Genomic DNA, 27,704 nt, shown 5'->3' on the forward strand with positions numbered 1-27,704 from the left:
CCATTTTTTCCAACTGTTCCCCAAACAAAAGATGACCCCTGTAAGGCAACTTGGTCAAGGTTGGTAGTGTCTACCAACCAGCTGCACAGCCACAGGAGGCATCTAGCTGCTATCACCGAAACCACTATTCACCTTGCGGTGAGCGCCAAATCATAGTCTGCATCTGCTAAAAAAGCTGCTCCTGACTCTAAATAAGGACCATTTTTGCTCAATACGTCCTGGGCCAAATGTAAACTTGCTCGTGATACCATGCAACAGCAAGCAGACACCTGAAAATTCATGGCCATCGCCTCATAGGCTTGCTTCAGGATAGCTTCAATCTTTCTATTCTGAGCATCCATCAACGCTGCTCCACCTTCCACTGGAATAGTGGTTCTCTTGATGACAGCACACACCGGGGCATCCACTTTTGGAAACCAAAACTTATCCCTCGCCTTAAGGTCCATGGGGTAAAATGTCCACTAGGGATCTAGTCCCCTTAAAATTCACCTCTGATGCTCTCCACTCCAAATCAATCAGCTCCTGAACCACTTCATGAAGAGGAAAGAAACAGGATGCTTTCCATAAACTGATCATAATGGTGTCTCTTCTGCAAATTCGTCACTTATGGCTCTGCTGCCTCCATTCCAAGTGCCTTTAGCGTTTGAGAGAACAGGCCAGGCAACTTGTCATGGTGGAAGAAACGCAGAATAGTTCTGTGCAGCTCTATGTCCGGCGGTATCTCACCTTCTTCCAAAATAACTTCTGCAGAGTCATCCGGAGAAGAAGCAGGGTCACCAAAGGAACCCTCTGAGAATGCATTATTCTCCTCTTCTCCCACCTGATCTTCCCCCCTCCTGTCCTCCTGTGCTTGTCATGCCTCGGAGGGAGAGAGAGTGGTCTTAAGAGTTTCCTGGTTCTTTGGGAGGGTGGCCTCTGCTGAAATTTTTCTTTTGATCTGGATGCCTTTCTTCCTGAGCTCTGCAAAAAGTCTGCAGACCTTTCAAAATGCTAGATCCATTCCCAGGATCATAGGGACCAAATAACGGTATCTCAGACCCCGAGCCTTCAGCTCCTGTAGAAATAGGCAAAAGGGTTGAGGGCGAGCACCTCCCACTTTCAAAGAGATTTCAGAGGCTCCCCCCGTCTTGGGTGTCTCCTTCAGCTGGCCTCTCCATTCCAGAGGAAGAAGCTTCTGCAGCAGCAAAATCTACAGTGGGTAATTCCCCTCAAACCTCCCAACACTTTTGGCACAAGTCAAGTGAAAGCGAGGGCTGAACTAGCTGTGTGCAGCAGGCCAGTTCAGCCCTTGTTTGTTGCCCAGCAACATAACTACACATGCAGCTGCAGAAAGGAAAACAAAATGGCGCTTGTGTTGATGTCAGCCGCACGAGAAGTAGATGCCTGTCCTTATGCGATCAGCTGATCGCTTGCCCGTAAACTGCACACGCTGAAAAGAAAAGCAACAGTGCAACGCTTACAGAAAAGAAAAGTCTAAAAAAAAATCTCCCGTTGCTGAGGTGAATCATTAATGCTGCCGGTCCAGTAGGCACTTACAATTTTAATCGTGCCTCCAGAAGAGAAAAAAAGCTGCTACTTTTTTTTTTTTTTTTTACACAAAAAAACAGTCCTCAACTCTACTGCTGAACGAGAAAGAGAGCAGAGGGAAGTAAAGAAGGAAATAAAGAACCTGAGCCCAAAGCTTCCTATGCCATCACCGCAGGAGCCGTCTTTCATCTGAACCACGCCTGAGGGCCTATCTGTGCCAACAGAAGGAATGCAGGACTGCCATCTGCTGGAGAAGGGGAATACTGACAGGCTAATGTCGGTGCACGACTATATAGGAGCGACATCAGCTAGTGAGTGGTCTCCCTCTCCAACTGCTGAGTATTGCGTAACCCACGTACGTGGACTGGCCTGCCTAGAAGATAAGAAAGGATACATTTCTTACCTGTTAATTTCCTTTCCATTAGTCCTGCTGCACCAGTTCAGCAGCCACCCAGGAAGCGAGGCTTGTATCATTACAGAGTCTTTGCACACTGTTTCTAATTAAGTACATAGTTAATAGCTTGTTTTTGTTTTCCCTTTTGTGTCTAGCTTCCTTGTTGAAATTGTATACTTCTTAAATTGGCGGGGGTTTGATCTGAAGCTTTGTCAGGATACTGGATTCCTGCTATGTAGCAGCAGCCCTGTGTTATCTGCCTCCATTAATCTGCTGGTAGGGGGAAATAACCCACTTGTCGAGGGCTGGATTGGTGTAGCAGGACAAGATTGAATCGGGGCTTTAATTCTCACTCTGTAACTCATTTCGGCAAGTCACCTTCTCTCTCTATGCTACAGTTTCTCAAATCTAGCTGTGTAACTATCACAACCTTGCTCCTCTCCCTTTTAGGAGCTTCTCAGAAGATCAGTGCATGGGACTAAACCATTTTATTTACAATGTATCCTGTCTTCCAGTCTGACAAGCTGCTCTGACCCTCTCGTACCTGATGCGTTTCTGCAGCCGTTGGCTTCGCCTTTGCAGCACCTCCACCTTGGATTCCAGGTCTGCCTTCTGGTCCTGCAGCTCCTCCAGCGCCCTGCGAGACTGCCTGATGGACTCGAGAAGGTGCCGATGCTCTTTCCTTAACTCCTCAAGCTCCTGCCTGTCAAGTCGTGCGGCCATGACTTCCTGAAAGTGAAGGCACAGGAAGAGCATCTGACTGGCTACAGTGGTAGGCATTACAATCCTCAGAGGTGTCCAAGCACTCAGTCTCAGTGGCAAAATGAAGATATTCCAACTTCTAGAAAAAAAAAAAAACCAAAAAAAAAAAACTTTTCCCCAGAGTACCTTTAAGCATTTTTTACAGGACATGCTGGCGAATGCCTCAGGGCAGTGCTTCCCAAACCTTTCAAGGCCAAGGCACACCTACGGTTCACAAATATGTTGTGTGGCAGCGTGGTCATGCAGAAGACTCGTACGGCCAAAAGAAGAACTAAGGAAGCACTGAAAGACCCAGACTCTTTTTCAAAGAAAAGCAAGGGACACACACATGAACCTGTCACAATGGGCCGGCTCCCTTTTATGTACAAGTGCAGGAGACAGGAAAAGTCAGTTTGGTATGGGCAGCTGGAGGTTGGCTGCAGCTTGTGACTGCTGCTGCTCCCAACACTCAGGGGCCGATGCAATAAAAGCGCATGGTAAAACGGGTGCTGGTGCTGAGCGCCCATTTTCCTAATGCGTATACATCCACAGCCCCTGGGGCACCCGATGCAATATGTAAATGAGCTACCACGCTAAAAAGGACACGCTAGGGAAATTGTGCATCCCTTGTGTGGGCGCGCCCAGGGGAGCTGTGGCGCCCACACGAGCGTCCATTTTCTCATCCCGCAATAAGCAATGCAGATCTGGAGCTTTGCTTTCACGCTGTCCCCTTCCAGTCCATTCCTCTCTCATTTCTCCAAGTGGCGGTCACATCATCAAGACAAAAAAAAAACACCCCATGCAATCATTGTTGCATAGTATGGAGAATATGCAGGAGCGTTTAAAGTGAGACAGACAACTGGCCAACACAACAAGGTTAGCCAGAAAAAAACAAAACAACACACACAACTAAAAATAATGCACCCTTGACTTGTAGTAAGACTTAATGCCAGCTCCAGGGTTGGCATTAAAACTGCCACATTAAAAAGGGTGCGTTAGCCAAGCAGCAATTTTCTGCATCAGGGGCAATAGCTAATAGCTTAATTTACATGGCATTTACATGTGTTGAGTGCTATTAGCTATGCGCTTGTTTGATGCGCTTTTGGACGCATTAATCCTATTATTGCATCAGAAGTTAATCTAGCGTGTCCAAATCTCGCATCCAAATGCACGAAATGTGCGCTAAGCTGAGCGCACTATATTGCATCGGCCTGATAGTGAGTCACAGCCCGGGCTTAGTGCATGCTTTCCCTGGGGATAAGACAGAGGCTGGAAGGACTCGGGAGGAGGAGGTGCTGTGTGCAATGTGTACAATCCAGACCCCGCATGCTGCCTGTTAATTTCCATACTCTGGGGCTCACGCTGTAGCTGAAAAGGAGAGGCATGCTGGACTACACTTGTTCTCAGAAAGGAGCTTCTGTGAGGTCAGTATTCAAACTTGTGAGTTATCCATCTAAATGGCTAGTTTTGAATATTCCACTTTGCATGAGGCTGGAGTCCATCATTTCTGTGAGGTGCTAAGGGAGGAACATAGATCTGGATTTTAGCATTTCAGATCTGATGACACACTGATGGGAAACACTGCCTTAAGAGTCAACACCAATTTCTCTCTGTGGCTTATATTAACTTATGCATGTAAGTTCTGTGGCACTGTAAAAATAGGCATACGTATCAAGTACATCAGATACAGCAAGAAGGAGTCCATATCGGCATCAGAGTCCACATAAGCACTTATTGTTCCTATTCCACTGCACTTAACTGATGCTGGACACGTTCCATCCACAAGTTCAACAAACACCTGAACAGAAGTAGTCAAAGACAAACTGCTCCTTATCTCACACACACAAACTCTTCCTTTCCCTGTTCATACCCAGATCAGTCTAGACTCCTGGGTTTTGCCTCTCTGCCAGCAGATGGAGACAGAGAAAGTTTCACTGACACTGTGCATAACCCAGGTTGCCACCTGCAGTCCCTCAGTTTTTCTCTGTCTCCAGCAGATGGTAGATGGTGTAAAACCTGCAGTCTGGAGAATATAAAAATAACCCAAAAAACAAAAAAAACAAAAAGAGAAGATAGATCTCCAGTTCCTCCCAGAGGGTTGTTAGCTCCTGGTGGGGCCATCCCTCCTTGTTTGAGGCAGACGAGCAGGGGGTTGGTGACCCATGATAGCAGCTTGCTCCGAGATTCCATGGTTCCGCTGGCAGCTCTGCATTTTGGGTCCCGTCAGAGCAAGGAAGTATAGAATTTCTGTTCCAGCACTAATTAAAGCAGTGGATGCAGTTTTAAAGCTTTTAAAACAAAAAACAAACAAACAAACAAACAAACAATCAAGAGCAAACGAGAGGCAGTGGAATTGTTCTGTTGGTCACGCGGGGATTTCCTGAGCTTCAGGTAAACGGGGTGGCACTAACGGCACACTGCTCGGGCCGTGTGGCAACGACACGAGGCAGACGCGCGGTCACGCCTTAATTCAGACGGCTTGTATTCTGCGTGAATCCCTGGTGGGAAGGCACTTCGGGGGAGCCCAGCACCAGAGCGACAGCAAAACAAGCTTTGCTGGTGACGGGGTATAGCGCTGAGGTTTTCCCTGTCAGCGTGGGAACGGTGCACATTTTCGATCCCCCTAGCAGCGTCCGCAGGAGAGGCAGCGGAATCCCCTCAACTGTTCCGCAGAGGTGCAGAGAGGCACTTGCACCGAGGAGTCGTCTCTGGTTCTGGTAGAGGCCTTCTGCCGGTTTTAATTTGCTTATGCGCAAAGCTTTTTTTTTTTTAGCGAAACAGGCAGCGGGGGATGCTGGCTCTCGGCCTCAGTCCAGGGATTCTCAGCCAGTCAAGAGGCCTGAGTTGTTGAGAAGCTCTTCAGATCGTCGGTAATGTTTGGTGCGGGATGTTTAACAGATCTGGGCCTAAACACGTTGAAGGTGTAGGCAGGCTTTGCTCAGCCACATTGTAGGCCAGGGCAGCAGTTCTCTTCCCGTGCACATTCTCGCCGCATGGCGTTTGCATGCACAGGGACCGCTGCGCTTATGGCAGCGGCCTAGATTTGAGCGCGAACGTCTGCAACCTAGTCTTGAACGTGTATTTGTGCAGGTACTTGAGCGTGTATTTCTGCGGCCTAGACGGGATGCGCGGGTACTTGTGCTCGTACAACCACGGCCTAGATGAGCGCGTATTTGCACATCTGCTTGTGCGCGTACGACTGGGACCAAGCCTTGAGCGCATATTTGCGCATTTCCAGAAGGGATGCGCACGTACGCCCGGGTAAGCATTGGTGTGCAAGCAGGAGGCCACCTAGAGCCGAAGTTCAGGAGAGCCAGGCGCCAGGGACGAACAGGTCCAAACGCCTTCTATCTGTGAGGCTTGCCATATCTGAGAGCAATTCAGCCCTCACTCTCTCTCCATTTGTATCAATGCTGTTTAGATGCTCAAAGCTATTTGACTACTACAGCTTTTGCCCATGTTGGGACATCCCCATGGCCTGTTTTGTCTCTGGAGGGGAGGGGAGGGGAGTGGAGTAGGAGGAGAGGCAACAGTCAGTTCTCCTCCTCCCTTATTCCCAATGGCAGAAGCTTCCCCGAGAGAGAAAGGTTGAGCCTATGGGCTCCGGTACAGATCCATCCTCCTCCTCCTGGGTGGAATATTTACAGGGCCTGCAGACCTTTCTGCAGGGGCAGCCAGTGAAGGCGAAGCAACCTACTACGTAGTGATCACATGCTCGGGCCTCCCATTTGTCAGTCATATCGGGGAAATGCCGCAGGGAGGTTGTCTCTGGTAATGTTCAAGGGGTTGTGGATCATGAGACATTGGAGGATTCCAACGGGGAATTGGCTCTCTCACTTCTAGTAGGAGAAATTGCATATGATCGAGAGCCACTTTTTTTTTTCTTTTTTCAGAGCGATTTCTTGCTGAGTTTGTTGGCTCAGACCAACGTCTCACTCTTGCTCACAAATACAGCCTCCCCATCTCTCTCATACGTAAAATTTACAAAATATCTATGTATTTTCTAAAGAGAACACTTTTCCAAGCCTGTCTAATAGCAGTAAAGCCCACAGAGATTGTGGGGCTGACAGCGCCCTACATCTGGGAAGGATTTTCTCAACATGAGATTAGTTGGCAATCAAGAATTTATTAGGAGAGGTGGAACCCCCCTCCCTGTTAATTTCTTAATATACAATTTTCTGAATCTTTGAAACTATCTATATGTTTAAAATAGTTATCCTAACACCCTCCCCCAAGTTGTACAATATCATTTAAATCCCTATAGATCTACCACAGTTTGCCTTTGCCTTCATTCCATATTTAAGGGTCTTCCAGTTTCTACCTCTCTCTCCCTAATAAAACTCTATCCCCCCTAGCCCAGCACACACAAGGCAAGAAGTTGTCCTGTACTGATGAAATCATACAGTTTATTTGTCACGGAACTGCATGAACACCAGTGCACGAAAGAGATGATGTCGGCTGTGCGACTCTGGACGAATATTCACGCAGCTAACCCGCCCATCTTTTCCACCAGTGAGCCCCAGTATTGGATGTGAGAGCCATGGAAGGTGAGAGCCTGCATTGCTCAATAGCAAAGATGGGGGGGGGGGAGGGGAATGGGTTTCACACGGACAGCAAACATTTCTGAAGTCTCCAAGCACAGGATGTGAGGCCCACCTTATCTCCTGAAATAAGCAACACTTACTTCTCTGATCTTTGCAATGTCTTCCTCTTCTTCCTGGAGCTGCTGCCTCTTCTTACTCAGCAATTCTTCCTGCAATGGCAAATATGGATGATCCTCATTTAATCCTGGGTGGGCCAATGTACTCATGAAGAGTAATAAAATAGCACAACGAGCCTTCTTTTTTAAAATAAATAAATAAATAAATAACTTCCCCCCCCATTCTGATCTTATGGAAAAAATGCAGGCCCCTGGCATCATCAAAGTACAAAACCGTATTTTCAGAAGGAGAGAAAGGAGTCCAAGGGAAACCCTCACCTGGTTACTTAGCTGGGCCGTCTTCGCCTTGATTTCCGTACTTCGGAACTCCAGCTGTTCCTCTAAATTATGCACACGTCTTTCCTGCAATTACAGCGAGGGGAGAGTGGAAAGAGTCACGTTTTCCTTGTCTTTAAAGAATGGGCTAATTCAGCACAAGCTATCAGTGGCATTCTGAGAAATGGAGGTAAAATGCTCCTTATTCATAAAATTAATCTAACATCACTCTTTCTGTACAACATCTCAGCTTAAAATGTGCCTGAGGAGAAGCTGAGGTTTCTTACCTGCCCAGGGGCTTTACTGGCTGAGGAGTAGGTGATAACAAAAGACATCACCACTACCATAAGCCTCCCAATGAGAAGAGTAAAAAAAAGAACATTAAATCTACAGATGGGCCAAATACCCTGCAGGCTGACTGGGGCACAACAGGACAAAACTGCTTCTTTAAATCAAAGGGCCATTAGGAGGTGCATATATTTTCCAGCCTCATGAAACTCATCGCTGCTTCCTGTATTGTCATTTGCTTGAAATATTGTTGCTGTTCCTCCATTACTTTTCACGCTGTGAAGGGTTTGATGGCTGCCGGTAATGAAGCTGATGCTTCTGTTGTCTAATTTAAGTGCCTCACAACCTATAAACAACTATCACTCATTCCAGGATTTTATTGCCTGGCATTGCAAGATGATATGGATTGCAGATTCTCACTGCCCGAGCTGCAGCTCCCACTCCTTCTCCTCCACACACCTCTACAAATTCACAGGACAAGGCCGAAAGCTTCTGCAAAGTGATGAGACATACCATGGAGGGATGTGGCGGGAAAATCCTATGGTAAAATATAAATGTGCTTGTCTGCACAAGCCACTTGGTGGGAGCAAGCTGAGTATTTACTAAGTAGAGCAACATTTCTCTCATCATAATTGTCTTATTGAAGACAGGACCAGTGCTGACGGCTATAAGAACACAAGCAAACATTCCTTATCAGACGCTGTGATAGTTAGGCCTCTGACTCGAGTCGTCATCCTCACCACGGCCTTTTCTCTCACCTTTTCTTGATAGGTGCCACATAAGTCACTAAGTCTTCCCTCCATGTCCTGACGCAATACTGCCTGCTCCCGCTCATGGAGCTGCGTCATCCGCTGTAGCTCCTCCTGCAGGTTTCCTAGCAATCGCGCTCTCTGCTTCCTCTCCTGCCATAGAAGAGAGCCCAGGGAGACTAGTCACTATAGATGAGCACCACCTCAATAGAAACGAGCAAGCCAAAGGCTCTGGGGTAGCCACCCAATTATTATTATTGGGCCCATACTCAAAAGATTTATTGAAAGGTAAAAGCCAATTTTACCTGCATACATCTGGCCCTTTAAATATATACCGCCTTTGTCTGGACAAAATGTTTGTAGTTACATGGACAAAAAGGGAGCCAGGCTGGAGGCATGGTGAAGGCAGGCTAACATATATTCAGCCGGATAGTGCCATATTTGAGCACTATCCGGTTAAATCAGATCGTGCAGACAAATCGGTCATTCCGCTGAATATCTAGATAAAATTATCTGGATAACTTACCCACTTGCCAGATTATTGAATATGGACCGCTTACTGCATGGCCATAACTCTTTTACAAAGTGCCTAGTTGAACCAGCTAGCCATTATGTCAGCATTAATACTGGAACGGTTATTGTCCATAGAAAAGACAGAACATCTGGTAAATATTATCTAAGAGTCCGCACCTTCAGCTTTATTACATTATGCTAGGGCATTGACTCTGGTCACTGCACAATTCCAGATGTGGCCTCTGGTCATTGTGTGACGTGCACCAGGTTTCTTACCTTCACCCAGTGCCTCTGGAATGCTCATACCTGTAACTGATCAGGTCCGGTGGCTTACCTCATCCTCATACCGTTCTCGACTTCTCTCCAAGATGTGCTGATGATCTTGCTTCAGCTTCTCCAGTTTCCTCTCATGATCCCTCTCTACTTCCTGTCGCTTCTCCTTCAGGAGATCACTCAGCTTCAAAGAGGACACAAAAGTCAGGTCAATGAGGAGAAACAACACAAAGGAACAGGTTTTCTTTCTCCAACTCACTGAGTGCAGCAGTGCAGGTTTCCCACATAGATGTATATCCCATTAGTCTCTCACCATCTCTGATGATCCTCCTACGGCATACAGAGGCACTAACCTCACGTTCATAGCCTATGACTTGCGACCTCCGCTGGGCTAGCAGCAGGTCCTCCTGGAGCTGCAGCTTCTCACTCTGTTGTGCCTCCATGATTTTCTCCTGAATGCTGGCAACAGCCTGCAAAAGCAAGGGTGAGGGTAACACCAGCTCTGAGAGAATGGGGCCCGGGCCACAGTCTCAGCCACTATTGCTGCCTCTTGCACAGACTCACCCTCTGCTGCTTTTCTTCAGCTGTCACTCTCAGCTGCTCGAGGTCCTTGGCGTACTGCTTCTCCAGCTTTCCCAAGGCCTAAAGGAGCATTAAGATTGCCATTCATGGGGTCAGAACATCAGCAAATGTACCACTGACAGCACCCTTGTGAGGTCCCCTTGTACAGGTAGGAGAGGCAGGGTCTGCACAACATCGAATACAAAGATAAAGCAAGGCAGATGGGCCCAGCCCAAGTGGAGAAAATTAAACTCTAGCTACTGATGGCTGTTAATGGGAGTCTGCTGAGGCCAATCCTAACATCAGTGATCATTTTCTGCGTGTAGCGCTACACTGGCCCCCACCCTTATCCCATCCAGCACCTTCATGGCCCTCTGTAATAAACCTTTCCCGCTCAGATCTCTCACTTTCTGAAACAACCAAGGCTATCTTTTTTGGGGTTTCCCTCGCAGAACATGGTGGTGAATACTTTGTATGCTTTTCAGGCCTATAGAGAAGAGGAAGAATCCTTTTTACTTTCAGAAACAGAAAGGGTTTGTATTTAGGTTTAAAAAAACAAAATCCTTCTGCGTTTCCCTTGGTTCCAATAGGCATCCAGCAGATAAGAAAGGCCAGGAAGAGGGCGTCACTCTCACCTCTTCCCGCTGCCTTTCCAAGCCGCTCCTCAGCTCCTGCACGGCTCTCTCCTTCTCCTCCATTATCTTTCCCTTCTCTTCCCTCAGAGCATCATCCATCTCCTTTTGCAACTTCCCCAGAAGCAGGGTCTTCTTTTCTTTCAAGTTCTCCCGCTCTGACTTTTGCAGGGACTCCATCTCCTCCCTCAGGTCTTGCATGGCTGCGTTTTTCTCAGCCCTATTGGTGGATTTTGGACAGAAGAAGAAATAAAAAAACAAATAAAGAAATGTAAAAAAAACTTCAGTTGAAGTGTGCGAATTAAAGCAAGTCACACTGGTCGGAAACGATACATTCTTCTCCTACATGCACAATTACCAGAGTGTTTTATCCTTTATTCTGTGACATAAAGCTCGGTAGCTCCCAGGAGCAAGCTTTCTGTAAACAGTGCTTTGAATTTTCACCTCATTTTTCTCTCTTCTGCCTCAGTTTCTGCAGATATTTGTGCTCGAAGTTTTGCCAGATTCCTGTCCCTCTCCTTTTTCACCTGAGCCTCTTCTTCTTCCATTTCTGCCTTCAGCCTTTCTTTCAAAGTCCTAAAGCACAAGTCCAAGAAAGGAAGAGAAACGGCTTTAATAAACAGCTTAAAAAAGTGATCCCACTTAACAGATGTTTCCAGGAAGATTTGCAGAAATTCCAGGGAGGAGACATAGATACTGTGACATACGGGGAGAGAATGGAGATGGTTTATTTAGCCGGGAAAGGAGGGGCAATCTGCCCTCAGATCCATAGAGCAGGGGGTGTCACAGCGAGGACAGTGATCCTCTGTCCTCCATCTCCCACTGGGGAAAGGTCATGGGCTGAAGTTAGAGGAGGGGAAATGAAGGCCAGATATTAGGAAGAACTTTTGGTGAGCCAGGGGGGTGTCGTCATTGGGATGGAGAGAGATACAGGGCAGGGGATGGACCACATGCCCCTATATTTTTAGCTTACTTGCCAGGGAAAGAAAAGCAAGCTTATGAGGTAGAGGGGGTGTGCGTCTCCCTGAAAACCTTTTCAGGGTATCTCAGTGGGTTCAAGAGGATCCTGGTCAAAGTATTTTTTTTCCGATCCATATATTGACGCGAACATGCAAGCATCCCAGAAAGTAGGCTCTATTCGTTTCGCGTGAAGCTTCTCGGTTCGCATTTAGATTATTTTAAAGTTAGCATTCTTTACAGCAGTGTTTCTGTTGTTCAAAGTATCACAAATGACATCAACATTTGTGGTGTGAGAGATCGCAAAGGAGGACGCAACAAGCAGGAAAGAACCTGAGCTTTTGTTCATGCTGCTGCTGAAGTAAGCGTGCATCCTCTTCCTCCTTTTTCCTCAGTTCCTCCTGGAGTTTGTGCAATTGGCTTTTCTCCTTCTCCAGCTCCTTCCGCTGGATCCTGTCAGATGAGGACTCTCTGGGAGGCTGCTTCAGTGATGCTTCATGCTCCAATTCTTGCTTGTCGCATCTGCAAGAAAGCCCCACCCCCAAAGAAATAAAACAGTGAGAGTCGCTAAGAAGGAGAGCTGGTAAAAAAGAAAAAAAAAGGGGATGGCGATGTCTCAATCTCCCATGGAAATGCATCAGAGGGAAATACATTTTACAAGGGAAACAGCAGTAAAGAATATCAGACAGAAAGGTGACTCAGAGAGAAAGTGTGAGCAGGTAAGTGTGTGTGTAAGAATGCGTGTGTAATCCTAGCTCCTTATTCCAGTTAATTCTTTTTTGTTTAATGCAACTTGTGTTTTTTCTCTGCCTGTCCCATTCCCCAGTGATCTCTGCTTGGCCTCCTCTGAGTTTCACATTCAGCGTGGGGGGGAAAAGTGCCGTCTCAGCAGCACTCGTCGAACCAACTCAATTGGAAAATCAAGTGCATTGGGTGCATGTAATGATACTGTGTAGTGCTACACTTGGTCTCGAAAGGGGTGGGGGCCAGGGTATCCCCTTTAAAAAAACCAAACAAAACCCACACCACTCAGAAAGCAATTCCATGCCAGAATCACCAATTAGAAAGGTGACCACACAAAAGCTGCTTTCTGTTTGGTCAATATTGCTGTACAGTGCAAGGCAGAGAGGCGAAGTGAGACCAGGACGTACGCGGTGTCGTAAAAGGCAGCTCTTCATGTGTGCTCCAGCCTCAGTCAACTGGAAAAAAAAATCATCATATACCTTGGGCTGCAGCAGTAAAACCGGTTAGATATCGATGAAAAGCTAATGTGGATGATTCCCAAGGGTTCTCCAGCTTCCTGCATATATTTCACCAATCCCCCTCCATACAGGCATGCATGGCAACTCCGCATTACACATGTGTGACTGCTCACATTACTGAATTGAACTAAAACCAATCTTACACCTGGTGAGGGGCAGCAGACTCCTCTGGATGGGGGACAGTGACCAGTACACTCTTGTCCTGCTCTGAGGTTTCCTCTTCCTGCATAACATTTGCCAAGATTAACCCTTTCCCTTTGTCGATGTCACAGGAACCGGTAGGGCTTCGACCCCTCGCACTTTGCAGCAGTAAAAGGCAACAGAGGAACAAATTAATCGAGAGGCATCGTTGTTCTAATCATCTGCTTAAAAGAAAGCGGGAAGATGGGAAAGGAAGCCAGGATCTGAGAACCACTAGCTCTTTAATTCCAGCTACATCTGGCAAAGAAGGTTCCCCACAGGGTATTCGCCTCCCTCCGTCATGCTTCAATCAGCGGGCATTTACACGAGGCACCGAGGAGAAGGGTGCTTTTAGCCAAACCCTTCCTGGGGACCTTTCTTGCTCTCACACGCTCCAAGGTCCTCTGGAAATATTATAAAGAAAAGGACACTTGAGAGAGAGACTGGATGCAGGCAGTAGGAAGAGCTCCCTGGCTTTTCTCCATGCGTCCCTTTGTTCTGGCAATATCAATTCATGATATGTAAAACTGGGAATCCTAACAGAAGTTGCTTTCATGCATCTACAACTCCATCATGTGAAGTAGAGGGCAGAAAAACAGTTGAAAGCAAATAATCACAAAATAACTTGTCATTGAAAGAGTGGAAAAAAAAGGACGGACTGAAGGATATCTTTGACAGCATGGGCAATGTGCAGCCAGCCTCCTTCCCCAGCCCCTACAGCAGGAATATCAAACTGCAACCCTCAAGAGAAGCACATCAATAGCCTGGAGAAGAGACAACCGAGAGAGGTTAATAGGGGACGGTCATTTACTCTACTTTGGGAATAGGAAAGTCTATTAGAATCCGTTGGGTTCTTCCAAATAACCCAGACTGGCTACAGTCAAGAGACAGGATGCTGGGCTGATGGATATTCTAAAAATCTGATTAATTTACAGCACTCCAGGATTTCAGTTTGATACCCCTTCCCTACAGTTGGATGAGCTTGAGAACTGGTACATTTCTATCTCTTCATGAAGATCCTGCTACAACATTTAGCTAACTATCTACTAACTACCCTATGGTGTTATAAAATAAATGTCTCCATAGGAGCCACAGGAAGCAGGACAGCACCAATCTGTACCCTTTTGAAACAGGGATTTGCATGATCTCATAAGACCACCAGTGTAACCATTGAATATTTTCTGGGTTCAATATATGGAGTGGTAAAGCAGCCTAGTGGTTAGAGCACTGGGCTAAGGGAAACCAGGGTTCAGATCCCATTGCTGCTCCATGTGACCTTGGGCAAACAGATTGTAAGCCCTCTGGGGATAGGGAAATAGCACCTGAATGTAACCTGCTTTTAAGTGCAAAAAGCCGGATATAAATCAGTCAAATAAATAAACATGGACCACGTACCTGTGTTCTTTGTACAGCACCAGAGAACCACAAAACTATCTCAGCTCTCTTTCAGATATAGAAAGCCTGAGTTTTTCAAGGGCTTTCAATATCCCAGAGAGAGCTCATGCAGGAATACAACAAAATAACACAGTAAATCTGGAAGAGCTAAGGCTAAAATAAAAAAAAAAAAGCTAACAGGCAGTGGAAAGCTGTTTTGCGGGGAATAGTGTGACAGTTCTTTTGGTCACTAGGACACTCTCTTGTACCTCTCAACTTCTGATCGCTTTCTTGGCTCTTCATCGCTGACACCATCTGCGTTGTCCTTTCTCCCTTCCAACAACTGTGCCTAAGGGTTAGAAGCAACGGCATTAGAAAAGGAGAAAGGAAAATTGGTTCTTACTTGCTAATTTTCATTCCTGTACTACCAAGATCAGTCCAAACTCCTGAGTTTTGCCTCCCTGCCAGCAGATGGAGACAGAGAAAATTTTACTGACACATAACCGAGTGTTCCACCTGCAGTCCTTCAGTATTGACCTGTACCCAAGCCAAGATGATGAGCACTCTACTAAAATTTAACAACAAAAACTACCCTGAACAAATAGGAGAATGACATGTTAACCAACTGGAAACTCTGTTCCAGAAAAGTAAAGCTAACCAGAAAGCGTGGTAAACCACTAACAACTCTGCATTATACACAAAATCAGAACGAGCTGCTGACTCTCCCACCCTAAACAGGCGGGTCTCTGGGCTGATCTGTGGTACTACAGGAATGAAAATTAGCAGGTAAGAACCACATTTTCCTTTCCCTGTATGTACCCAATTCAGTTCAGATTCCTGGGATGTACTTAAACCCCCTAAACTGGGTGGGACCTGGAAAGTCCTGCTCAAAAAACTCTCATATCAAAGCTGCCGGATGTCGGAGCCCTGACATCCAAATGATAGGGTCTAGTGAAAGTATGCAGCAACTTCCAAGTCACCGCCCTGCAAATCTCTTGCAGAGAAATCTGCTGAGTATCGGCCCAAAAGAATGCCCAAACCCACATCGAATTAACTCTCAAACCTTCAGGCACCGGCCGACCCTCAGATATATACATTGACCCAATGGCCTCCTTAAGCCAACGTGCAATGAAAGCTTTAGAAGCTTGACACCCCTTCTTTGAACTGTTCCACAGAACAAAAGATGATCTGACCTATGAAACTCATTAGTCACCTTCAAATACCTCAATAAAGCATGCCTCATGTCCAGCAGCCTAAGTTCTCTTTCATGAGGTGCGGAAGAATACAAATCCAGGAAGGCTGGAAGTTCCAGTCTGATTAATATGGAATGCCAAAGCCACCTTGGGCAAAAAAAAGGTGGCACCATGTGTAAGGACACTCCAGAATACAAAATCTGTAAAAATGGATCCCGACATGATAAAGCCTGGAGCACCAAAATCCTTTGGGCTGAACAAATAGCAACTTTAAGCATCAAACCCTTTAATGTCGCCCTTCTCAGCGGTTTGAATGGAGCCTCATACAAACTTCTGAGCACCAGATTAAGGTTCCAAGACAAACAGGACTTCCTCACCCCTTGAAGAAAATGCATGACATCCAGATGCACCAACAAAGAACAACCCTGTACCTTTCTATGGAGACTTCTCAGGGCTGCTACCTGCACCCTAAGAGAGTTAAAGGCCAGACCTTTGACCAAACTCTTCTGAAGAAAAGTCAGAATATGTGACACAGTAGCTTGAAGAGACAGAACCCATTAGCAACACACCAGGATTTAAAGACTTTCCAAACCTTCACATATGCCGAAGAAGTGGAAGGTCACCTAGCTTATAACAAGGTGTTAATAACCATTTCGGGAGATCCTTTCTTCCTCAATCGTCTACTCTCAAAAGCTAGGCTGCAAGTCAAAAGCGAGCCACCTGGTCTGAAAATATTGGACCCTGGTAACAAAGACTGCACAGATGGCCATGTTGACGAGGTCTGCAAACCATGGGCCGCATGGCCATTCTGGGGCCACCAGAATCACTTCTCCTGGATGCTTTTTGATCTGCCTTATCACCCTGCCTACCAGAGGCCACAGAGGAAAGACATAAAGCAGAATGCTTTGAGGTCATGGTAAGACCAGGGCAACTATGCCCTCTGCCCTGTGTTCTCTTCGCCGACTGTAAAAATAAGGTGCCTTGGCATTTTGACTGATCGCCATTAGGTCCATCTGTTTTGAATAAGATGCATCACCACCTCCGACAGCTCCCACTCTCCGGGGTCTAATATCCTTCGAACATTTTCCATTCCAGCGATGTGAGATGTCACTATTGATTCCAAGCGTTGCTCCACCCAAAGTATCAACTCCTGAGCATCCTGAGTCACTGCTCGACTCTTGGTTCCTCCCTGTCAGTTGATGTATGCCACTGCCAGATAAGACTCTCACTGAACGACCACGTAACTGTGGATGAATGGCAAGCAAAGCGCACCACACCACTCTGGTCTCTAACCAATTGATAGACCAAGAAGCCTCTTTCCTCGACCACTGGCTCTGCACTGATCTATTCTGACACGCTGACCCCCAGCCAGAGAGGCTGGCATCAGTGGTGACTATCATCCAGTCTGGGACTTCCAACTGACACCACATTCCAAACTGGCCCAAAGAAGCCACCACGACAGATTGTTCCTGTCTTCCCCCTTGAGCAGGAGGGGAAGATGAAACTCCTCCGACAATGGGTTCTACCAGGAGTGAAGTGCCCTCTGAAGAGGTCGCATATGGATAAAGGCCCAAGGCACCAAATCTAAGGTCGATGCCCTAGAACCTAGGACTTGCAAACAGTCCCACAACTGAGGCACTGAAAGCTCCAGCAAGTGACAAACCTGACCCTGTAGCTTCAACATCCTCTCCTCTGTAAGTAATACTCTCCCCTGTCTCGTATTGAACCAAGCCCCCAGATAAACTAGGGTCTGGGAAGGACTGAGATGGCTCTTTGCAAAATTCAATACTGAAGGACTGTAAGTGGCACACTAAGTTAGATACAGTGTCAGTGAAAATTTCTCTGTCTCCATCTGGCAGGGATGCAAAACCCAGGAATCTGGACTGATCTGGGTACGTACAAGGAACCTAATATTAGCTGACGAGACCATCATTCTTCTCTCCATTCCTCCTTCACATCAAAATCAGATTTGACATGAAAAAGTTGAGATGCGGAAGGAAACCTCATGTGCTCATCAACCCAAGGTGGAGGAGTATTAAGAAGAGATGATGCAGAAGGGCTTGGTGCAGACCCTGGAAAGAAAGCTTGTGCCGAGGATTAAAGTTCTCACTCACTGATAATTAAGGCACAACACATGTCATACAGAAATACACAGGAAGGCAGGTCCAAAAGCAGAAAAACAAAATTTAAAAACAAGCTATGATTTAGGTGGCTTACTACAGGAGTCCCTGTCAGAGCTGCAACATTGAATCACATCAGCCTGGTCAGCTTCCTTCATATTTAAAAAGCCAATAATCAAGCAAGGAAGTGGCGCAATATTCTAAGATTTACCTAACTCCCAGTAATTATCTTCTCTGTTCCTCTATAAGTAGGAATCCTATCCCTCAGAATTCATCTGACTTGTATCAGAATTTACAATCGTAGGTCTCAGGCAACACGCCCATTAGGCCAGGACAGACACACACACACTGCTCTGTTCAAATGCTCCATGGCTCAGGTTCTCTCTGCACTCGCCAATCAGGCTGGGTCAGCACACGTGCGCGGAGTGGCATTTCCCTGGGGTGTTTTATCCTGAAGCTATCAAGCCTTTTCCAGTCCTTGATCTCTCACAGCTGCAGCACATCTTCTTCGACTTCAGGACAAGAACAGATTAGAGTTCTGACACTGAGCTGCTTAGTCAAGATTTATTGAAGTAAAAAGGAAAGGAAATGCCCACAATTTAAGAATCTGAGCCCAGATGAGACGTTCCCGTCAAACTCAATGGCAAATTGGTGTACCCATACCAAATCTCCTGCACTCTACAAATCAAACCCTCCCTGCTGAGTTTTATTCAGACAAGCTGGACAACACATAGACTTCACACTGTGGAGCAGGTTGTTCATCACCTATCAGGGCTTGCTTAGAGAGAGGAGATGGCCTGAATACTTCACCTTGCATAATCACTGCATGAAACAATGATCTTAGCATTTCACTGGCAGGAACTCTGGACAGCAGCACTTAAGGAATCACTTTGTTAGATGAGAAAAGGGCTTTCAGTTACATAGGAAATACAGAGATACCCACACTGTTGTGGGGGGGGACGCAAGGTGTGGGACCTATACATTTTTCAGTTTTATGCAAAGTCAGGGCCCAATATTCCATGCCATTAAGCTAGATAAGTCCAAATTTAACGGGCTAAATGGCGCTGTTTTCCTATTCAGCCATGCTCAGCAACCGGCTAAGTGGTGAGAAGGATGGGGGTGTTCCAGGGAGGAGCTTCTAATCCGGCTAAGATAGCCCCGCCCATTGCTCAGGTCCAAAGTTAGTTAGGTATAGCCCAGACAAGGTAGTCAGATATGTTTATCTGAAACGCTCTTGAAAAACAGGAATTGCACTTGCTCAATTGTCTCGTTGGGATACTGGGGCAGCTGCAGATTGACGACACACACTAATCACTTCGGTGCCTGCATGCAAATTTTTCAAAAGGAAACTCCCCACAGGAGGTTCCCTTGAAAATTCAAGGCCAGCCGGTGCCCTTGGGACTTTATAATTGCTCTATAGTAGGTATGATGACTGCCAGCTCTGCCCCTGCCTGTTTGAAGCCATGGGGTACTTTTACCTACTGAGGGGGGAGGGCACCCAATTTTACTTAGGTAACTCTTTGCTTACCCAAGTAAAACCTTTTGAAAATTACCCTCCGGTACCCAGCACATACATGCAGCCAAATGCACTCTGGTGTTTTATTGTAAATCTGATCACTGGACAAAATAAGTGGCAAACAACCAGGCGAGGTCCATGCTCACGGTCACTTCTGCACTAAATGTCACATTCAAGACGTATTGACCAATTCTGTCTTGGTGCTTGTGATCTCTCATTCTCCACATCTAGAGCTTAAACAAAAAAAACAAAAAACTATTTTGTAGATTCTCATGCAGAAAGGACACAGAGAGCAAAATCAAAGTTAGGAGGATAGAGACATTATTAATCCATGGTCAACTGCCTTGTAAGTGCTCTGGATTCCTACTGGCAATTCTATAACCATGTCTATTACAACTAGCTAAGGAATTGTCTTCTTAATGTGAACTCTAAAAAACAAAAGCCACTTAGAACATTCTGGAAGTCTTCCCCTCATTAGAGGAGCAGTGAGCCATAGCTGAGGATTTATGCACTCTGAAGAGAGACTGCACGGTTTTCAATCCCTTTCAGTTACGTATCACAGCAATTCCATTTTCTTCCAGCAATTTAGACCCCATCTTTACAGAAAGAACTGGAATCCTAAAATTCAAAAGCACATCTAGGAATGAAATCCTCACAGCCTCAATTTGTTTCCAAGCTTGCAGCTGAATGTTACCCCCATATTTATAGAACAATCCTGGGGGGTTTTTTGTTTTTTTAAATGGTCACATGAAGCACAGCAGGTTTTGCTGCAAAAGAGAAGGAACCACCTGCAGTTTTTTAGGCCTCTGTATCAAGGCCCTCCCGCCCCCTCCCAAACACACTCTGGGAATAATAAACTGCCAGCGTACGGCAACCGGGTTCTCCTAAATCATTTCTGTTCTGGACAAGATCTCTGTACAGCCAGTCAACATCAATATGCTCTTGTGGCTCACCCAGGCTGCAGTTCAGACTACGACCCACATTATTGAGGAATGTCCATGGACCAAACTATACATTTAGCCACTGATAAGGGCGTTGCATGGCTCGGTGACTATGCACGCACTAGACAAAATAGTGTTATTCCTGCTAATTTTAAAGAGACAAAACAGCAGATCCATGCATTTATTTTTCTTTTCACGCTTGATTACATTCAGAATTGGACTCACAAGGCCAGATGTGCACACACAATGACCCGGTGGGTAAGAAAGTAAACTAGTGGTGCTCACTGGAATGGATGATATGCTTCACTGCAAGGCCAAGCAAGCCCTAGCTGGACATGTAAACTATTGTGGCTCAAGGATCTGGTATACAAGGTCAACCCTGGCGGCCCTGGTTAAAATACCCAGTGGTAACATCTGCACATACCATCATAGCAACTGACGTACCAGCAGCCTTCTGCAAGTTGCTTCAGCTTTCTTCTTAGTGGTACCCCAGGGTACAACTCTAGATCCACCCATGGAAATCAGAAAATTCCTGGGTTTCTCTGAACACTGACTTACGAGTTCTGTTCCTTACCTGAGAACTGTACAGTACAGAAGAAAGGGCATCCACAACCAGTACTTGTTCAGTCAAATTACTATGAAAAACAAAATCCTAGAGAGAAAGAAACAGAGTGTCACAGAGACCCTTTAGGACCGGGAGCACACACGCTCTGTTACCAAAAGACCCTCAGACTGAGTGCTGGTGGCTTCCAGTCATTAGTCACAGAGCCCAAGGGCACTTCCTACCTCTTACAATACAGGAGCACATAAATGAAAGAACCAGCCATGCTGTAAAGCCTCTGTGCAGATGACATGACAATTATGAGGTCAATATTTAAAGATCTGTCCACCCCTATGGGGGTGGGGGAGCGGAGTCTGCTTCAGCAAATTTGCCCTGAATCCCTCACCCCAGTCAATTCTGTGCATGACTACCTTCCGGACACTTAAAACAGTACATAAGGTCATAAGAAATTGCCATGCTGGGTCAGACCAAGGGTCCATCAAGCCCAGCATCCTGTTTCCAACAGAGGCCAAACCAGGCCACAAGAACCTGGCAATTACCCAAACACCAAGAAGATCCCATGCTACTGATGCAATTAATAGCAGAGGCTATTCCCTAAGTAAACTTGATTAATAGCCATTAATGGACTTCTCCTCCAAGAACCTATCCAAACCCAGCTACACTAATTGCACTTACCACATCCTCTGGCAACAAATTCCAGAGTTTAATTGTGCGTTGAGTGAAAAAGAATTTTCTGCGATTAGTCTTAAATGTGCCCATGCTAACTTTATGGAGTGCCCCCTAGTCTTTGTATTATCCGAAAGAGTAAATAACAGATTCACATCTAGACCTCTCATGATTTTAAACACCTCTATCATATCACCCCTCAGCCGTCTCTTCTCCAAACTGAACAGTCCTAACCTCTTCAGCCTTTCCTCATAGGGGAGCTGTTCCATCCCCTTTATCATTTTGGTCGCCCTTCTCTGTACCTTCTCCATCACAACTATATCTTTTTTGAGATGCGGTGACCAGAATTGTACACAGTATTCAAGGTGCGGTCTCACCATGGAGTGATACAGAGGCATTATGACATTTTCCGTTTTATTCACCATTCCCTTCCTATTGCAGGGTTTGCTTTGAGTGACAACTATCACTGAGACTGAAGGAACTTAATATGTATGTTCTGGAAGAAAGGTGAGACATGGGGTGCGGGGACATTAAACAGACTTTTAAACACCTCAAACACCTAAATGATGCACAAGGCAAGGAAGTTGTAGAACTAGGGGGCCACAATCTGAAACTCCAGGAACAATTGTCAGAAGGTATTTTTTCATGGAAAGGGTGGTAGATGCTTGGAATGCCTTCCCCGAGGAAGTGGCTGTGTTTATGGGGAAGAATGGAGGTGGGTGTGTATTAGAAAGGCTTTAGTTGTGATAGAGAGCAAACTGCGTAAGAGAGGCTGATGTGTTTATGAGGAGAGTTGAAATAACATTTTATAAAACAAGGTATATTGAGGGGGGAGGGTGATTGAAAGCCAAGTAATGAGTGGATCGACAACTGGCAGTAGTCTGTAACCTTCCCCCACCTCCCTGCTGCCTCTCCTCCCAAAGCAGGAAGTTTAGTGGGGTGTCCAATTACGGTCCATGGAAAAGTTGGCCACCCTATCTGGTAGCCATACTGGTCATGGAAAAAAAAAATGAAGTCTTTCTAGGCTGTGATACTTTTTAAAGGACCAGAAAAATGATATTGTAGTCCATTAGCTTTCCAGACCCTGGACATCTGAAGATAGGACCTGAGAGGCCCAAAACGTTCCCATTTTAGCTCATCTTTTTTGTTGGTCCTTTAAAAGATATCACAACCTATAAAAACTCTTTACAGGGGGAATCCACTTACAGTGAGCTTATCTTTTCACTATACTGCTGACATGCCACAAACATGACCACACATCCTACCCACAGACTGAATGGACTAAGGAAAGCACAGGGATCCCTCTATGATACCTAGAACTGTGAAACATATGAAGCTCAAACATGTTTTCCAGTTATTTTATATACCTTTGTAGCAAGTAAATAGACACTACCCTAATTGCTGGCATTTTTCCCATTTTGCAGATTTACTTCATCTCCTACAGCCGAGTTTGGCTCCATTCCGGGAATTACTGGTGTCCTTCAGGACACTGCAGGTAGTGTTTGGTTGGTAATGCTGCAAACAAACGCCATGCCATGAGATTATCATCCAGTCCTGGTTTTCTAATTTTTTGTTTGGTAGCTGGTGGAAATTCTTATATGAATTAGCTTATCCTGTCTCACCCAGTGATAATTTCATATACCCAGGACAGAGTTGCCCCTATATTTAGACTTGTGAGATAGCTAAAATTGCAAATAAAAGACTCACTCTGTCAGAGATGTGCTCCTCTGATCGATCAGACACCTGCAGCTCCTTCACCTGTTCGCTGGGGTCCGACTCCTGACCAAAGGAGATACAGCACATTCAGTTTCAAATCAAGAAGGCTTGCTGAACAGTCCTAATTTCTACTGCACATGGGGCTGAGCAAATGGCAAGGCCAGGGAAGAGGACAGTACTAGCAGGTTCTCAAGACTAGCTACAGTGTACACCTGGGAGACAAGTACAAGGCTTGGAAAACTGATCAGGCTAACTAGCTCTGGGCAAGCCCGAGGATGGGGGTAGGGCAGGGCCAAAGAGCTGGACAACGAACATGGATTTTCAGTGCTAGGCAGGGCAACAGCAGGCCTAAACATGCCCTGCAGAGTCCAACCAGTTTCCTCCCTTCCTCTGGCACTTTGAAATTTCAGAACAATGGGCCCGAGGCTCCCTGACTCCCTTCTTCCTGCGCCCTACCCTTTGTAATATTTAAAAATGTGTCCAAGCCCCAGAGATCCCTTTCTCTCTCTCCTTCCTCCCTTTTAAAAATGAAACAAATGTCCATAAGGGACCCCCCCTTTCCTACCCTCCCTCCAATTTCTGTAAGATCTAAAAGTGCCCTTTCCCTCCCTCCACTCCTTTAAATACAAAAATTGCCCCCCCCCCCCCAATGGTAGTGGTGACCCTCTTCTCTCCCTCCCTCCCTGCTGCCAAAACAGGATCCCCAGCAGAGAGATTCCACCTCCCTCTGAAAAAGGACAGGGATGGCCGGGCATTCCCCTCTGCCCAAAAAGAGAAGGTGGAGAGTCTGAAGGAAAGTGGGGAGGGAGGGCACCACCACACCGGGGCAATTCTTTTCATTTTTGAAAGGGAGGGAGGGAGAGAGGCAGACAAGATTCCCGCCAGGGAGTGGGAAGGTGGGGGGTTGGGATGCCTGCAATTTTATTTTTTTTTTAATATATATTTTAATGGCTGGATGGAGGCAGGGAGGGAGAGAAAGGGATCACAGCCACTGGTGGTTGGGATGGGATTTATTCTATTGAGGGAGACTTTGCTGTTTAGTTGTGTTTTGTTTTGTATTTTAAGAAGGGGGACTTAGCCGGTTAGTGCCGGCTAAGTCCCCCTTAAGCTAAGCTGACAACCTAGCCAGTTAGGTTCAGCAGAATACTTGTCTCAATATACCCAGCCAAACGTAGCCGGCTGCCTTACCCGCCTGGCAGTTTACCGAATATTGGCCTCATCATCTTGCATGAGAAGAGCTGCATGGCCAAATGCTGACCCAACGGCTTAGCAACAGTGCTGCTCTTTTCCACGGAGGAAGCCCTGCATTCCAATTAGTGAGCCCAGTTCCTACTTCCTCAGGTGGCTGTGGCTCCAGCAAAGGCCATATTCAGATATCACCCCCTCCCACACACACACCCCCAGCACGGGATGGGATTCCCCGCTACTGCGCAACAGAAATACCTATTTGCCAAGAGCACATGAGCTGTCTGTGCCCAAGCAGCAGACTCTTGTTTACTGCATAGCCCGTGACAAATTCTGCTTGGGCACAGACTCTTGTTTACTGCACAAGAGTCTGTGCCCAAGCAGCAGACTCTTGTTTACTGCATAGCCCGTGACAAATTCTGCATTTTCAAACACCCCAATGTGTTCCCCCCCCCCCCAGAATAAAGAAATCATTAAAATGATTCCAGCTTTTCCCAGTGCACAGTGAGAAAAAGAAATGAAGAGCTTCCCATCCCAAGCGAGAAGACACTTAGAAGCGTAAGCAGGTTCCATAGTGCTACTCCGATTCCACAGTGACTTGGGTAAGAACAGCACAATACATTGATAGCAGGATACACGGAAACACTAACTTTCAACACCAAACATCCTTTTCCAGCACTGTACTCTTACATGAGAAATGCAGAGGCCTTGGCTGATAGCTTTGTTACACTCTGCTAATGGATATTTAGTAAATGGCGGGATTGGATTGTGTTGCTAAACTGAAGTGTTCTGTTAAATGGCTCTGCACAGGCCAACGGCCTATGGGCCCAAACAGTACAGGGGCAATGATTTATAACTTGCCTTTCCAGGTAATAACCTGCTGAAAGTGAGGCACACTTAACAGAGGTGGAAACAGCTAAAATTGTAAAGAAACATAAGAGCTTCTTATAACCTCCAAGGAAAAGCCAATATCTGCTGCAAAGTGTCACCACACAGCTCCTAATTCAGGGTGAAAGAGATGAAATTCCATAAACAAAGACCCTAGGCTGCTGGGATCCTGCTGGTGATCTTTTTTTTTTCTTTTGTACATGCAGAAAGGCAATAGACAGGCACAGGACATAAAATCTCAAGCAAGAAATTTCCAGATCTAACAATTCACTTCCATTCTCCCACCCGTCTGGTGAGACTGCTATACAGCAGTGCCCTGGCAGGGCTGCAGAGTATTTCTATGGTCCCGTAGAACAGACTCTTCTTAAGGACTTCTGCCTCTCATTCACAGGTAAGCAAAGGAGGCCATGCAACATGCTTTAGGCAACTGGCACTTCTACTGAGAAAAGGTCACGTGTCAAATATTAAGAACTCTGGCATGCTTCCTCTTGCATTAGCAGGAACTTCTGCCCATAGCAATAAGCCTGCAGCCCATTAGTTCCAGGACAGACAGGGTCGGTGGGTAGGGGAAAGGAAATCCGAGCAGCCTCAAACCTGCCTGGACATGCAAAAGGATGTTTGCAGCAGAATGAAAAATGCATTTTGGTGCTGAAAGCAGGCTGCCCATCTGGCTAACTAAAACCCAGTGCTGGAGAGGAGACAGATGCTACAGCCATGGAGAGGAGGTGGGAGAGCTACACAAGGAGGTTCTGCTTACATCATTCCAGTGCATACTGCTGCTTTGTCTCAGATCGGTTGCTCCTAGCCGGGTTTCACTTAGTATCTGTGGAGTATCCTTTTTCAGAGTAACATTTGCCAATGCCCCTGCATTACTAGCTTCCACCTCCGGTGCATTAGTTGCGCCCCCTCTCTCATCTGTGCCATCTCCTGGAGTCCCACGTGGAGAGGCCTCTGCATGCCTGCGAGGAGAGTCCCTGGTAGCCAGCCTAGAGGAGAGGCTGTCTGCATTTCCACTGAATATTTTATCCAAAGTGGGGGGACAGATGGCATCAGAGTGGAGAGAGGCATCTTCGATGTCTCTGAGCTGCCATTCTTTCAGAGATTCCTTCTAGGCATCAAGTTAACATAAAGCATGTTACGGTAACAGTTTTTTCCACGCTAAAGGAAACAGTGCAATACCATTTTAAGCCAGTCTACAGTCTCCTATGGCACTCAAAGGAACCATAAAGACTTTTAGGTGACTCAAAAAAAAAATCTAGGATTTGCATGCTCAAGTTTTGATAAGAAAGTAAAAAGGCAGCATGCAGACAAGCAGACTATGGAATTAAATATTCTATGCCCTTTTATCCCATCACAATGTGTTCTTTGGTAACAACTGGCTCCAATACAACAACAACCGGCTCCAGACTGGACCATTGCAATGGGATAGGGAGATGCTAAATAGATTGTACCATTGTAACAAAAAGGACTTATGGAGCACTGTAAGCCTCTATATCTCCAAACAAAGTATTTTAAGTAAAGGAACTGGTTGGATGTTGTGCTGCTGTACTATCCCTGTACTGTACTTAGTACATAGAATATTTTCTACTAACTGGGAAGTGTTTTCGGAAGCCAATATTAACTTATTGTTCAGGCATGACAGAGGTCTGCAGCATTGCCCAGAAACTCAGATGATTCAAGCAGTGCAAACAGATAATTAGTGACTGCAGCTAATAAACGTGCCAGATTATTCATGGTTTACAGGAATTGTGAAAATCTCACATAAAAGTCATACACTGTATTCCGATGGGGATTTAAAAAAAACCATAAAAACCCAGACACAAAAGATAAGGAGTATCCTGCCAGTCACAAAGGCCTCAGATGGTTGGAAGACAAAAGGCAAAACACCACATAATAAAATGCCTCATTTCACTACACAATCAATTGCTGCTGGACCCCCTAGAGACAGAGGGGCTCCCTGGAGAATGTATACAGGTCACTGCAATTTATCCAAGACACTTACTAAAACTTTCCCTAATGGACTACCACTGAGAGTCACAGTTCTGCAGGGCCAGCCCATTAAAGACTAGGCTTTTAATTTTAAGGAGGTCAATAGTCAGCCGTGGAGCAGCTAGTTAAATTAGCTGGATATATCTGTCCAGTTAACTTCACAGGAGTATTCAGCAGCACAGTCACACCGCTGAATATCCACAGCTATCTTAAAAGTTAGCTGGTTATGTCAAACTGGCTAACTTTAGGACAGCCCAATGGGCCGACCGGAGTTAGCCACATAACTTGTGGCTAATTCTGGCCTTCCCCAAAACGCCTCTGACTTATGTGCCTAAATTCGCATATGGCACTGAATATCCCCAGCTAGCCATTTAGATGGATAACTTTTCAGTTATCTATCTAATGGCTTTTGAATATCGACCTCCATGAATTTAACAGGCAAGTCACCCAAAGGTTCAGTGGAAAATAAAGCATCAGAGACTGCTAAGTTTAAGCCTTCACA

General features: G+C 46.0%; 1 protein-coding gene across 1 annotated transcript in view; it reads right to left on the reverse strand.

Moving 5' to 3' along the window:
• CEP164 (centrosomal protein 164) overlaps positions 1 to 27,704 on the reverse strand; it is a 77,942-nt gene that overhangs the window by 22,650 nt on the left and 27,588 nt on the right. Inside the window, 15 exon segments of the mRNA XM_029574117.1 lie at positions 2,466 to 2,650; positions 7,347 to 7,415; positions 7,641 to 7,724; positions 8,684 to 8,827; positions 9,522 to 9,644; positions 9,814 to 9,930; positions 10,025 to 10,102; positions 10,657 to 10,873; positions 11,098 to 11,229; positions 11,944 to 12,132; positions 13,016 to 13,171; positions 14,696 to 14,775; positions 20,771 to 20,848; positions 23,132 to 23,203; positions 25,971 to 26,321. Of these exon segments, the coding sequence (XP_029429977.1) occupies positions 2,466 to 2,650; positions 7,347 to 7,415; positions 7,641 to 7,724; positions 8,684 to 8,827; positions 9,522 to 9,644; positions 9,814 to 9,930; positions 10,025 to 10,102; positions 10,657 to 10,873; positions 11,098 to 11,229; positions 11,944 to 12,132; positions 13,016 to 13,171; positions 14,696 to 14,775; positions 20,771 to 20,848; positions 23,132 to 23,203; positions 25,971 to 26,321 (2,075 nt within the window).

Source organism: Rhinatrema bivittatum, chromosome 12, assembly GCF_901001135.1.
Source record: "Rhinatrema bivittatum chromosome 12, aRhiBiv1.1, whole genome shotgun sequence".
NCBI classification, from domain to species: Eukaryota; Metazoa; Chordata; class Amphibia; order Gymnophiona; family Rhinatrematidae; genus Rhinatrema; species Rhinatrema bivittatum.